Raw genomic sequence first — 15,026 nt, forward strand, 5'->3', positions numbered from 1 at the left:
CCAAATATGCACCGATCTGTACTTTAGTAAACCGCATGTTCGACTTATGAAGCATGTGACAAAATTTAGGCAGGCTGGTCGATCTCCCGGATGCTTGCCCGTTCTGGTCGAGGAACAGGTGGATTTGACGGAAAAAGGAGGGGGAAAAAAAGGAAAAAGCAAAAGAAGAGCTTCAAGTGCAGGGCGACCGAAGCCCTTGGGTGGCGCTCGGAACGAGCTTGCGTCGCACCTCCTCCCTAACAGATCTGTCAGAGCTACTCCATGTGCACCAAAGCGTGTTTTCGAGCTGCGGCGGAGCGCTTCTGCCCTCCGCGTTCCGTTGAGTGCGGGGTTCGCTGGCGATATGCCAGTTCTTTGGCTAGGTGAACGAGCGAGCGAGATCCTCTCAAAAGGGGGGGCTTTTGCCCAGCTGATAGAAGAAGTGCCCCCCCACCTTACCGGGGACCATAAGGGAGCTAGACATCGCCTCTTAGTACTACTTTTTCATCCTAGGATTATTTGTGGTTTTAAACCAGTGGGAATAAAAGATTATTGGATCGAAGATAAGGAAACTGATTGCCAGCTCCGCATTGTCACGCACAGATCGTTTTTAATCCATGTAAGGAGTGTTTAAGTTTTATGTGGTTGTTGAGAACACTGTAATATTCGCAATGTGGCATTTGTGTTGTTGGGGGTGAAACGGTTCAGTTGACAAACAGATTTGACATCAGACATTCAAATTCGAAGTGACATTGCTGTGGTGGTAAAGAATGAGAGCATTCATGCAAAGTTCTTAAATGTCACACAACATTCAAATTCAGTGAAGCTTGTCCCTAATGCGTCCGCCGATGGTAGTAACCCTCCACCGACAGTGGGTGTTGTGGTGTCCCATCCATTGTCCCAGAGGGTCTTGTATGCATTTCAAAGGTTCCCTGATCTCTTATCTTAGCATGCAGGACCAGCGGTTTTATCTTGAAACCTGCGCACAGGGGGCCTTTGATGACTGGAAGCCAAGGTTTCTCGAGTAACTTATACTTAATTTAAAGTCCAGGTGATAAGCCAGTTTCCTGTGCCTCAGCTTTGATGAGATTATTCAGACTGGCTGGTAATTCATTTAGCATCTGGGTGAGATAAATTAGGCATCCCTGTGGCCATCTCGCACAGCGGGACAGCTTGGAAATATGCAGAACAGTCAGAGATTGGGGGTTGCTGGGTGCCATTAGTTCCGTAAGGGCATACTCGCTACACTTTGTAAAGGGCAGAAAGCAAAATTGGTCTGTCAGTATGGTTCCAGTAGTGTCACGTATTGTGGCTGTGTGTAAGCTTTCAATGAGCTTCATGTGTCTTTGGGATGCCATAAAAGCTCAAAGAATCCCTCGTTGACAATCTGTATGTACAGCATATCATGAAACACGACACTACCATTTATGTGAATAACGTGGTAACTCGTGGTCGGCTATTGACTTCCATAGGCTTTCTGCCAAACAAGACACCTTGTGACCATTTGGTGACAACACGGCGAAAGCTTCCATAGGGTTTTCCTTTGAGTGTTAGCATTAAGCTCAGGATCTCTCAAACAATGTGTGTCTTGTATTTAAATATACGTGTGCAGTTGTTTTTGTTGTGTGTTTAGTTTTACAGTAAACTCTTAATTGGGTGTCATGAAACAGCTTAAAACACGTTCAGGGTGGGCAGAAGAACATAAATCACATGCTTGCTGCAAAATACATAGGATGCATTCAGGGTGCGTTCACATTGCAGGTACTAGCATACACTATCTACACCACGGCACATTAGTCGTTTTTATTCGATTAAAATGTTTATATATTATAACGAGAAGCCTGGATATAATATCCAGCGGGCGTTTTTATTTTATTTATTTTTTAAATCTATTTAATGTCCCTTGGATGTTTTTTCTCCCTAAAGCTCCAAATTTGAGAATCGATAAGAGAATGATAAAGAATCGATTGTTAAGCAGTGTCAAAAATGGAATTGGAATTATTTCATGCAATATTCATTCACTCCACAGTCACACCATGGGGGTGGTAAGCTACTTGTGTAGCCACAGCTCCCCTGGAGCAGTCTGACTGAAGCATGGCTGCCATTCTTCACCAATGGCCCATCTTCACCATTGAACCCCAATCATTCGTAGGTAATGTAAGTTAAGTGTCTTGCCCAGTGTGCTCGGGCAGGGATACGAACCACCAACCCTCCGGTTGCAGGGCATACGCTTGCCACACCACCCACAACTTTCAATACAGTAATTCAGTATAATTCATTGATTTATGAAAGAAAATTCAGTGGGGTATGTCTTCGGTATTGATCAAATTATATGAAAATGACCCAGAAAAGTACAGATTCATGTGACTGTCATTCATATGTCAAAAGAAGTGTTGCTAATAATGACAATAAAGGTCCTTCCATATATTTTGAAAAGTCTGCACTTGTGTTTTGGTTTGGGTTGTGTTTGGTTTTGTTTCATGTTTTCCTGTGTTCCATGTTTTTCATGTATTGTGTGCTCAGTTAGTTATTGTGTCCGCCTGTTCTCGTCAACCTTCTACCTTGTGTCGATGTTGGATTTATCTTACCCAACATTATAAAAAATAGACACAAAAAGAATGAAGGCGCTGGTTTATTTTTCTCATGAGGAGGCCGTATGGGAGATTGTTCAGATTACAGCCTCTCAACACGCTCTCAACAATCTCCCGTCGCTCCTAACCCTCCTGAAATAGGGAGGTTTTACAAGACATAACGTACTAAGCTACAAGACACAACACACTAAGGGGAGGGTTTCAAGGTGAAGACATGGGACCAACACTGCCACGTCCTTGGTCAAGGCGCCCTTCTCTCTGATGATTCCTGCTGAGTCATCTTCTTGAAGGCGAGACATCTTCCTTTTCTCAAAATCGTCCATAATACTAATGCAAGCTAAGCAAATAAATCAGCTCCCAACAGCCACTCGTGTTTTGTCTAGGTGTTCCTCGTTGTCTCGTCAATCTGTTTGTATTTAGTTCCCTGGTTTCTTTCAGTTCATTGTCAGTGTCACGTCTCATTGTTTGTGTCACACATCATAGTCGTCTGTAGGTTCAGTAGTCATGTCTTGTTTACAGTTTTAGGTTTATTCAAGTGTTACTCTGCTTATCAGTTGTGGGACTTTGTTTAGTTTGCTTTTTCCATGATCCTTGTTTGCCTTTGTTTTGGGAATTAAATATAATTCTTTTGATACTCCTGCACTACTGTGTTGCCTCCCTGCTTCCCTGCACTTGGGTCCTCCGTTTTACCTTGCCTTCCTTGCCTTAAAAAACACACAACGTGACAGCACAATTCATAATACATACTTTTATTATGAATCCTCATTCCTCTCCAATCCAAGTTGACTGAACACAATGTCCTCATAAATTATCTAAAGTCATGTCGTGCATGTGGTGAAGTGGCCGTGGCCAAGCGAGTCCCACAAATAGCATCCACGCTGAACAGAGACAAAGGGATTGAAGAAGCAGCAGATGTGTAAAAACCTGTGGAACAAGGTAATGGTGACTCAGGTAATAAAGTAGCACTGACTTCTAAAACCAAGTTGTGCTGACTTGTGTATTGAACACAATGACCTCATAAATTATCTAAAGTCATGTCGTGCATGTGGTGAAGTGGCCGTGGCCAAGCGAGTCCCACAAATAGCATCCACGCTGAACAGAGACAAAGGGATTGAAGAAGCAGCAGATGTGTAAAAACCTGTGGAACAAGGTAATGGTGACTCAGGTAATAAAGTAGCACTGACTTCTAAAACCAAGTTGTGCTGACTTGTGTATTGAAGTAGTATTGGTGTAAAAACATAGTAATAACCCATGTAACAAAGTATTGGTCACTTGTGTAATAGCGGTAGTGTCCGCCAATATAAGGTTGCAGCTTTAACTTTTGTAACATAGTGGTGACTTGTATAAAGAGTAGTGTAATAACATAGTACAGTCATAACCAGTATAACAGTGACTCATGTAATAAAGTAGTAGTGTCTATAACATGGCAATGAGTTGTATAACAAAGACTTTTAATAACAGTATTAACAGCTTCTGTGATGTTGTAGCAATGACTTGTGTATCAAAGTGGTCTATCGCAGTAGTATGAACTGGTGTAATAAAAAAAGTAAAAACATAGTAATGACCTGGATACAATTTAGAACCGCAAATTAGTACCACTGGGGTGATTATTTTAACATTTTAACATTAATGTGATGTTAAAGATATGTCATCCATCCTTTTTTTTTTTAGGGATAATTGATAACCTTTAACGCTGTACACATGGTCATTCACCAGATGTGAAAATGAATTCTTACCAGTGAAAAGAATTACCCCATTGTTGCTTAATCTCATGATCTGAGACCCCAAGGCCATTATTAAAGATGCCAGTAACCAGCAGGTAGAGCTCTGATGAATGTCCCTTTTATTTGTGTCATTCTGCTCAAGCAACTGGAGAAATTCATCACTCATCCCATTGGAATCCCCACTAGATCCCGCTTAAGACGCCTAAAAAAAAGCAAGTGGCTCAGCATGTTGCTACTTTGCATTCTCCACATGAACTCATGGCTGCCACACAACGCCTTGAGCAAGGAAGAAAGACACATAAAAAATGACAATGTAAAAAGTTTGTAGCTGAGTGGTATGAAGTAACAAACATCACTTTGTGTGTCCACAGATGTCTCGTTTCTTGGATCTGAAGGACTTTGGAGATGCTGCTCCATATCTTCGCCTCACCAACCTTGAACATCTGGCGGCCATAGCCCAGGCCTACGATGGTAATGTAACGCTTGAAACTGCACTCACTAACAGTGTTATGAAATAAACAGCTACTCAACAAACCACAACTATGACAACTACCACACTGACTAAATCAACCACTTCAACTTCAACAATATCAATTATAAATATGGCAATTGTTAAAACGGCAGACTAAATTGAAAACTACTATTACGACACCTTCACTTCAACCATGACGACTACAGTACGTACTGTAACATCCGACGACATCCAGAAATACTAATACAACACTATCGAATACAACATACAACAACTACACACATGAATATACTACGAAACTTTACACTACAACTCAGGCAACTACTACCACTCTATCAACTACTATCACAACCCCATCAACTAAAACTATGACAAAGTACTTCAATGACCAGTTACATCAACAACTACGACTATGACACTATCAACTACAATTATGACAATTATGTTGTGTCAAATGTAAATAAAAACAGAATGCAATGAATTGCAAATACTTTTGAACCTAGTGTATATTCCATTGAATACACGACAAACACAAGAGATTTAATGTTCAAAATTAAGAACATTATTGTTTTTTTGCAAATATTTTCTCATTTTGAATTTAATGCCTGCAACACATTCCAAAAAAGCTGGTAGAGGGATAACAAAAGACTGGGAAAGTTGAGGAATGTTAAATAAAACACCTGTCTGGAACATTCCACAGGTAAATTGGGAACCGGTGAGTGTCATGTTTGGGTATAAAATGAGCATCCCCGTAAGTCTCAGGTGTTCACAAGTAAGGATGGGTGAGGTTCACCACTTTGTGAACAAAAGCGTGAGCAAATGGTCCATGGTTTAAATGTTTTAACGTTTCTCAACATACAATTGCAAGGAATTTAGGGATTTCATCATCTACAGTCCACAATATCATCAAAAGACTCAGAGAATCTGGTGAAATCACTGCTCGTAAGCGGCAGTGCTGAAAACCAATGTTTAATGCCCATGACCTTCGACCCCTCAGGTGGCACTGCATTAAAGACCAGCATCATTGTGTAAAAGATATTGCCATGTGGGGTCAGGAACACTTCAGAAAACCATTGTCAGTTAACACAGTTGGTCGCTACATCTACAAATGCAAGTTAAAATTCTACTATGCAAAGTGAAAGCCATATAAAAACAACATTCAGAAACGCTACCAGCTTCTCTGAGCCTGAGCTCATCTGAGATGGACTGACGCCAAGTGGAAAAGTGTGCTGTGGTCTGACGAGTCGACATATCAAATTAATTCATTAATTTTCCATACCACTTATCCTCACTCGGGTCATGGGCATGCTGGAGCCTATCCCATCTAACTCTGGGCAAGAGGCGGGGTACACCCCGGACTGGTCGCCAGCCAATCGCAGGGCACATATAAACAAACAACCATTCGCACTCACATTCACTCCTACGGGCAATTTAGAGTATTCAATTAACCTATCATGCATGTTTTTGGGATGTGGGAAGAAACCGGAGAACCCGGAGAAAACCCACTCAGGCACAGGGACAACATGCAAAGTCCACACAGGCGTGGCCAGATTTGAACCCGGATCCTCAGAACTGTGAGGCAGATATGCTAACCAGTCACTCACCGTGCCGCACATTTAAAATTTTTGTTGGTAATCATGGACGAGTTGTCCTCTGGGCTACAGAGGAAAAGGACCATCCGGGTTGTTATTAGCGCAAAGTTCAAAAGCCAGCATCTGTGATGATTTTGGGTGTGTTAGTGCCCATGGCATTGGGTAACTTGCACATCTGTGTAGCCACCATTAAAGGGAACCCCGACTGTAATGATAAATACGTCTTAAAATACAACCACTGTCCTCTACTTTTGAAATATCCATCCATCCATTTTCTGAGCTACTTCTCCTCACTAGGGTCGCGGGCGTGCTGGAGCCTATCCCATCTGTCATCGGGCAGGAGGCGGGGTACACCCCTGAACTGGTTGCCAGCCAATCGCAGGGCACATAGAAATAAACAACCATTCGCACTCACAGGCATGCCTACGGGCAAATTAGAGTCTCCAATTAATGCATGTTTTTGGGATGTGGGAGGAAACCGGAGTGCCCGGTGAAAACCCACGCAGGCACGGGGAGAACATGCAAACTCCACACAGGCGGGGCCGGGGATTGAACCCGTGTTCTCAGAACTGTGAGGCTGATGCTCTAACCAGTCGGTCCACCGTGCCACCCTTGTGAAGTATGGTGTTACATATCCATAAATGATTCTTTTAAATTATACAAATTTCTGTTTAGACCATAATTTGATACATAATTTGATGACTGCCATGTTTTTGAGTTTGCAGTGCATTCTGTGATTGATCATGTAAAATGGTTGCGGTTTACCGCTGTATATTTCTGCGCTCTCTCAAATTAGTTAAATGTTTAAATCTGCACACTGGTATTGTTAAACAGTCATCCATTGCAATAAAGTAAAAAAAAAAACATTGCTGCCCTCTGCCGAGCTTAAGGCTGCCACACCCCAAGCAATGCAGGCTGAACTTGACTGAACCTTCGCGCAGTGTGCGTGGTTTGACAATTGTTTTCATTAATGAATTAATTCATTAATCATTCTCCCGCTGATTTTGCAATGATTCAAAATTTGAAACAATACCCACTGTGGCAACATCACAGCTTACACCCAATCGAAATCTAAATGAGGTTTTGCTCACACTTAAAATATTTTTCCAGCAAGTGTAACCTGCCTGGTTTCATGGGTTATGTAATTATGGTTACACTTTTCCATTGTTGATCATCAGGGTTGGATCCAACACAACTGCTGTGAAATGTATTGGGAGGGGAGTGCTTTCACCGTTGAGCTATAAGCCCGTGGATGCTAACACACTGGCCAGCAACCTTGGATTTGGGAGTGAGATTTCTCCGCTATAAAGGATCAAACTGTGTTTTACATCAATAATGATATTCATAATGCATAATGCGCCTGTGGATGAAAAAGTGCAGCTTGTGACCAAAATGTACCCAGCGTGGTATGTACAAATGAATGGAGTCAACAAAACTCTCGCCCACCTTCTCTCTCTTTTGCAACCTGCTTCACGCTTAACTATTAATCTATCTTTTTATGGTTTAATAAATATGAAAAGTACTAAGTGTGCATTGTTCACCACTAGACTTTACACCGATTTTATCGGGCTGATCGGTATCGGCCGATATTTTGCATTTTATGCTGATTGGCTGATCGGCTTTAATGTCATAATTCGCCGATCTGATCAATGACGTCATTGATCAGCTCCGCAAAAGACATTTACTCCGCGTCGCCATCGTGCACAGTATATTTGAATCCAAAAGCTAGTTTATTTTTAGCCTTGTTGCGCGTCTTTTGACGTAGTATTGCCAATTTCTGACGGCCAATAAAGTTATTAAAAAAAAAAACATGTCGGCGGTGTGGAACAGACAACACGTCTGAGACAGACAACACGTAATGCACAGACAGACTACAAGACAAATTTGCACTTTCACGAGTGCACAATGTCAGACTACTGCAATAAAATCTTCTATTCTGATACCACCGCATCCCGTTTTTTATGATCATTGGACTTTATCTTGTCAACTCAAATGCGACCAGGTACACTCGTTACCATGGCGACGACAACAAGAGTGGCGCGCGCTGACTTTGCATTATAAGGACAATATGGAGAAAAACGTGTGTTGGTGGTCACCGGTGCTCAGGACAGGAGAGGACGATCGTTTAAGGCTTGCTTGAGATATGTTCCCGTACTTTGGATACAATACGGCTCACAAGCAGGCAACAAAACGTTATGAAGCCTAGCAAGCTAGTGGTACCACGAACGGTTGGGCGTAAACATGCCGCCGTTCTGTCGAATCATGCTCTAAAGTTTCGGTGTGGGTGAAGTCATTTAATTAAAAATAAAGTAATTTAATTACAGAAAGTTAGTTCCCATTATGTCTGTCATGTAATGTTGGTTTGACCTGACTGATTAGAATACACGATCTGACTAGAGCAGTGATTTCCAACCTTTATGGAGCCAAGGAACATATTTTACAATTGAAAATCTCACGGAACACCAACAAGCAAAAATGTCCCAAAAAGTGAATACATTACTGCGTTTACTTCCTGCCATCTAATAGAAGACCATTTATCATTTGTTCTGTCTGTCACTATGCCTCACTGCCATAAATAGATGAACAAAGATACACGACCATACTTTTACAACCACAAGGCGCACCGTATTAAAAGGCGCAGTCTCGGCTACGGGGTCTATTTCTGTATTTAAGTCATACGTAAGGCGCACCGTATTATTGGGCGCAAGCATGGTAAAACATACGCTAGCTTAAAACATACGGTAGCATGCATGCACGCTAAAACATTGTTTTTAAAAAGGCAGCGGGAGCAAAACTGAGTTCGGTTGTACTTTATTGAAGTATTTAACAATGTACTCACATTATTTTTTGATCAATCCTCATCCACAAATCCATCAAAGTCCTCATCTTCTGTATCCGAAATGAACAGCTGGGGAAGTTCTCCATCAAACACGCCAGGTTCCCTCTCGTCATTGTCGGAGTCAGTCTCGTTGCCGTGCGGCTCCTCAGAAATGATGCCCGGTTTTACGAAAGCTCGAACAACAGCCCAAGCATTCACAATCCATTCACATATGGTGGCGTAACTCGCCCGGCGCTGCCTCCTAGTCTTGGTAAAGCTGTGTTCACCATCTGTCATCCATGGCTCCCACGCCGCTCACTTCACTTTGAACGCCCTATTTACAATGATGTCCAGCGGTTGGAGTTCCTTCGTCAAGCCTCCCGGAATGATGGCAAGCACGGAGTTATTGCACTCAGTCGAATGGTGACTGTAGAGACGCTTCTCCCGGCTGTTCTTTGCTCATTAATCCATTGCTCGAGTTGGTCTTCCAACTCGGGCCACCTTGCCTTGTTTCCGCGTTTTGTTTTTCTTTTTTTTCCCGCGGAAACTCAGCTTCATCTTCTTGACTTGCCGAAGCTCGTTTTCCTGTTTCCTCCACTTGCATTCTCTCTTGGCTGCGGCTGCTCGATTCCCATGTTCCTCCGCGTAACTAATAGCTTGCAATTTAAACTGTGCTTCGTAAGCGTGTCTCTTCGTAGGTGCCATTTTTGGGGTCTGTAGCCAAACCGATGCACATACCGGAACTATATACCTACTGGGGGCGTGTCTTTAGCGTCCTCTGTCACGCGCACCCTTCCCCCTTTACGTCCGCCTTCCTCTATATAAGCAGCGTGTCGGCAGGAAATGCTCCCAGTCAGTCAAGCGAGCGCTCATTAAAGTCACAAAACAACATTTACAGATTTTGGAACTCGGTGCACACATAAGGTGCGCCACATTATAAGGCGCACCGTCCATTTTTGAGAAAATTTAAGACTTTTAAATGCGCCTTATGGTCGTGAAAATACGGTATTGTAAATATAAATTTTTGAGCAATAAGTACACAAGTATATACAATAAATGAACAAGTCATTTAAATAGACACATTCCTCCATCTTGTGATCAGATCGGTGATCGGTTATCGTTTTTTTCAACTCGCTGATTGGTGATCTGCCCCAAAAATCCTGATAGTGTAAAGCCTCTTCACCACTTATGTATGATGTATGCACGCACAGTGACAGAGTTGTGCATATCCGATTTAGCTGTACCTGTCCTGTACAATGGCAAGCTGATGTACACTCACTAATCATGGACCACAACTCCTCGGTTAAATCGTCTTTGATGGTAGCTCAGAGGAAGTGCTGCTGACCTCGACTCGAGATTGTTGTGACTAGGTGGGGAGAATACTTCGAAGACCTCCTCAATTCCACCGACACGCCTTCCCATGAGGAAACAAAGTCTGGGATCTCTCAGGCAGGCTCTCCTATCTCTGTGGTTGAAGTCACCGAGGTGGTTAAAAAGCTCCTCGGTGACAAGGCCCCGGGGTTGGATGAGAGCCTCCTGGAGTTCCTAAACACTGTGAATGTTGTAGGGCTGTCCTGGTTGACACGCCTCTGCAAGATTGCGTGGACATCAGGGACAGTGCCTCTGGATTGGCAGACTGGGGTGGTGGTACCCCTTTTTAAGAAGGGGGACCGGAGGGTGTGTTCCGGCTACAGGGGGATCACACTCCTCAGCCTCCCTGGTAAGGTCTATTCAGGTCTGCTGGAGAGTAGGGTCCGTTGGGAAGTCGAATCTCAGATTTAGGAGGAGCAGTGTGGTTTTCGTCCTGGCCGTGGTACAGTGGACCAGCTCTACACCCTTGGCAGGGTCCTCGAGGGTGCATTGGAGTTCACCTAAACAGTCTACATGTGTTATGTGGACTTGGAGAAGGCGTTCGACCGTGTCCCTCGGGGAGTGCTCTGGGGGGTGCTTCGGGAATATGAGGTACTGAACCCACTGATACAGGCTGTTCGGTCCCTGTACGACCGATGCCAGAGTTTGCTTTGCAGTGCTGGCAATGAGTTGGATTCGTTTCCAGTGAGCGTTGGACTCCGCCTAGGCTGCCCTTTGTCACCGATTCTGTTCATAACTTTCATGGAGAGAATTTCTAGGCACAGCCGAGGCGTACAGGGGTCTGGTTTGGTGGCCTCAGTATTGCATCTCTGCTTTTTGCAGTTCAGTTGGTTTCATCAAGCCGTGAACTCCAGCTCTCACTGGAGTGGTTTGCAGCTGAGTGTGAAGCAGTTGGGATTAAAATTAGCACCTCCAAGTCTGAGACCATGATGCTCAGTCGGTTCTGTTGGCCTCATCAAGCCGTGATCTCCAACTCTCACTGGAGCGGAGTGTGAAGCGGTTGGGATGAAAATCAGCACCTCCAAATCTGCTATGCGGAGGGCTTTGCGGGTGAGGCGGGTGCGGCGGGTGCTGTAAATGTCCTGCAGGGAGGGAAGAGAGATTCCGATGATCTTCTCAGCTGCCCTCACTATGCGATGTAGAGTCTTGCGCCAGGATGCGGTGTAGGCTACGTACTACACAGTGATGCAGTTGGTCAAGATGCTCTCTATAGTCCATCCATCCATTTTCTGAGCCGCTTCTCCTCACTAGGGAGCCTATCCCAGCTATCATCGGGCAGGAGGCGGGCTACACCCTGAACTGGTTGCCAGCCAATCGCAGCTCTCTATAGTCCCTCTGTAGAACGAGCACATGATGGGGGGCGGGGGTCTGGCTCTTCTCAGCTTGCGCAGGAAGTAGAGACGCTGGTGAGCTTTCTTGGCCATTGATGAGGTGTTGCTGATGTGCACTCCCAGGAACTTGTCCCTGCGCACCCTCCCACCGCAGCACCGTTGATGTTCAGGGGAGCATGCTGGAAGTGCGCTCTCCTGAAGTCCACATCAATCTCCTTGTTTTTTTCCACGTTCAGGGAGAGATTGTTGTCTGCTCACTTCACTCCTGTAGTCTCTCATGCCTGTTGCTGATGAGACCCACCACAGTTGTGTCGTCTGCAAACTTGATGAAGAGGTTGGAGCAGTATGTCGGTGTGCAGTCGTAGGTCAACAGGGTCAAGAAGAGGGGGCTCAACATACAACCTTGAAGGGCCACCATTTTCAGTGTAACGGTGCTGGATGTATTGCTGCCGACCCGTACTGCCTGCGGTCTCCCTGTGAAAGTCCAGCAACCAGTTGCAAATCGAAGTGTTGAGCCCCAGCTGGTCCAGTTTGTAGATCAGTTGTTTTGGGATGATGGTATTAAACGCTGAGCTGAAGTCTATGAACAGCATTCTTATATATGAGTCCTAAGACTCCAGGTGTGTGAGGGCAGAGTGGATGGCAGTGGAGATGGCGTCATCGGTTGACCGGTTGGACCGATATGGGAACTGGAAGGGGTGCTAGGAGGGGGGTAGGGAGGACTAGACGTGGTGCATGACTAGCCGCTCGAAGCACTTCATCAGGATGGGAGTGAGTGCTACCGGATGGTAGTCATAGAGGCAGGAGGGAGACGACTTATTGATGATGGTGGTGGCTTTGAAGCACCTGGGGACAACACCCTGACTCAAGGAGATGTTGAAGATGATCCGTGAAGACATCTGTGAGTTCAGCTGCACAGTCCCTCAGAACACGACCAGGTATGTTATCTGGGCACGGGGCTTTTCGTGTTGGGCCCAGGGCTTTTCGTGTATTGAGCGTATCGAGAGATCTTTTCACGCTGTCCCGGGTCAGTGTCAGCACTTGGTCACCAGGAGGGGGTGGATTCTTCAGGGGTGCTGTTGTGTGCCTCAAAGCAAGCAAAGAAGTCATTTAGCTCATTTACCAGGGAGGTGGCGCTATCGCAGTTCTGTGTTGAGGGTTTATAGTCAGTAATGGTCTGAATACCTCGCCACATACTCCTGGTGTCACTGCTGTCACTGAAGCGGTGGGCGATCTGGAGTACTCCTTCTTGGCCTCCCCGATGCCACGGGACAGATTGGCCCTGTCTGTCCTCAGGCCCTCCTCGTCCCCAGACCTAAAATCCGTATAGTAGCTACCTTCAGTATTCTGTAGACCTCTCCTGCCAGTCATGGCTTCTGATTGGCACAGACAGTGATGGACTTAGTGATAGTGACGTCATCCATGCACTTGCTGATGTAGGCAGTAACAGTCTCTGTGTACTCCTGAAGGTCTCTGATGGAGTTGTAGGTGGAAGCCTGTTTGACCATGGTCCAGTCTGTGGTGGCAAAACAGTCTTTAAGTGCCTCAAGGGACCCTTCTGGGCACATTCGCACTCATATTCATACGGACAATTTAGAGTCTTCAATTAAGATACCGTGCATGTTTTTGGGATGTGGGAAGAAACCAGAGTACCCGGACAAAACCCACACAGGCACGTGGAGAACATGGAAATACCACACTGGCAAGACCAGATTTGAACCCAGGTCCTCAGAACTGTGAGGCGGATGTGCTAACCAGTCACCCACCGTGCCACCTACATCAACAACTATTGCAACAAAATACATGTAAACAACTACAACGTTGACATTGCACCAAAGGTTAGCAAAAACAACAACTACAAACACCACCACAACTACATAATTGTGCATGTCGTGCAGGCACGAAGCGCGTTTGGATGCCCGATGAAGTAGAGGGATACGTTGAGGTGGAGGTCCGAGAACTCAATGGAGACAAAACTACAGTAGAAACCAAAGATGGACGGGTGAGTTACCTCAGCTTCTCATCTTACTTCTTGTTCTACTTCTTCTTTGTTGTTTCAGTTTGTCATCATCAAAGAGGAAGACCTGCAACCAACCAACCCCCCAAAGTTCGACATGATCGAGGACGTAGCCATGTTGACGCATCTTAACGAAGCTTCAGTGCTCTTCAACCTCAGGCGCCGATACAGCATGTGGATGATTTATGTATGATAATAAATAAATAAATAAATAAATAATGTAATCATCCCCATGATCCTGGTAATCATAACGCTGGCATGTCTGTGTCAGACCTACTCTGGCTTGTTCTGCGTGACTGTCTGTTGGATTTATCTTACCCAACACCAATAAAAATGCACAAAAGGAATGAAGACTCTGTTTTTTTATTTCTCATGAGGAGGGCGTATGGGAGATTGTTCAGTTCACAGCCTCTCAACACGCTCTAAACAATCTCTCCCGTCGCTCCTGCATTTATTTGAAAATAGGAGGGTTTTTCCCAGACATAATGTTCAAAGCAATAAGACACAACACAAAACATTGGACCAACACCTGTCACGTCCCCGACCACATCCGATCACATCCTTGGTCCAGGCGCCCTTCCATCGGATGATGCTGAGTCGTCATTTTGAAGGCGAGACATCTAAAATCGTCCATAATACTAATGCAAACTAAGCAAATAAATGATAACTTCTAAAATATATTTAACATTTCCCTCCTGTTTATCATGTATTTGCACAAATTCTCATATCATCTTACAGTCACTTCATTTCGATTTTTAACTCTAGAATCAATTTTATGAAACAAATACATTTACACTCAGAGTAAACTTGTCATACATGAATGTTGTAGTTTAAACATCGTAATCATCTGTATCAGGAAACATATCAGTTAAAGCAAAATCCTCATCATTATCATTATCATTATCATCATACAGTAATGGATACATCAGCTCCATACGGTTCTCCATGGGGGTTATGGCTGTGGTGATTAATTTACTGATTAATGCCCGAATGCATGGGATACAACAACATCCACAAAATGTCAGAATGGCTGCAAAAACAGCAATTGATATCAATATTGGTGAAATTAGGGTTTTGTATTTACCAAAAACGTCCATCCAGCTGTCCCACAAGGAGGTGTCCACCCCAGAG

General features: G+C 44.4%; 1 protein-coding gene across 1 annotated transcript; it reads left to right on the forward strand.

Annotated features, from left to right (window-relative positions):
* Positions 1-288: 288 nt before the first annotated feature.
* Positions 289-14,082, forward strand: LOC133465537 (myosin-7B-like; the record flags this gene model as incomplete). The annotated part of the gene is made up of 4 exons (XM_061748465.1): positions 289-598; positions 4,666-4,765; positions 13,777-13,880; positions 13,939-14,082. Coding segments are annotated over exons 1-4 (603 nt in total), but the record flags the coding sequence as incomplete, so codon positions are not given.
* Between the last annotated feature and the right edge of the window lie 944 nt (positions 14,083-15,026).

Source organism: Phyllopteryx taeniolatus, chromosome 1 (genome assembly GCF_024500385.1).
Source record: "Phyllopteryx taeniolatus isolate TA_2022b chromosome 1, UOR_Ptae_1.2, whole genome shotgun sequence".
Lineage (NCBI taxonomy): Eukaryota > Metazoa > Chordata > Actinopteri > Syngnathiformes > Syngnathidae > Phyllopteryx > Phyllopteryx taeniolatus.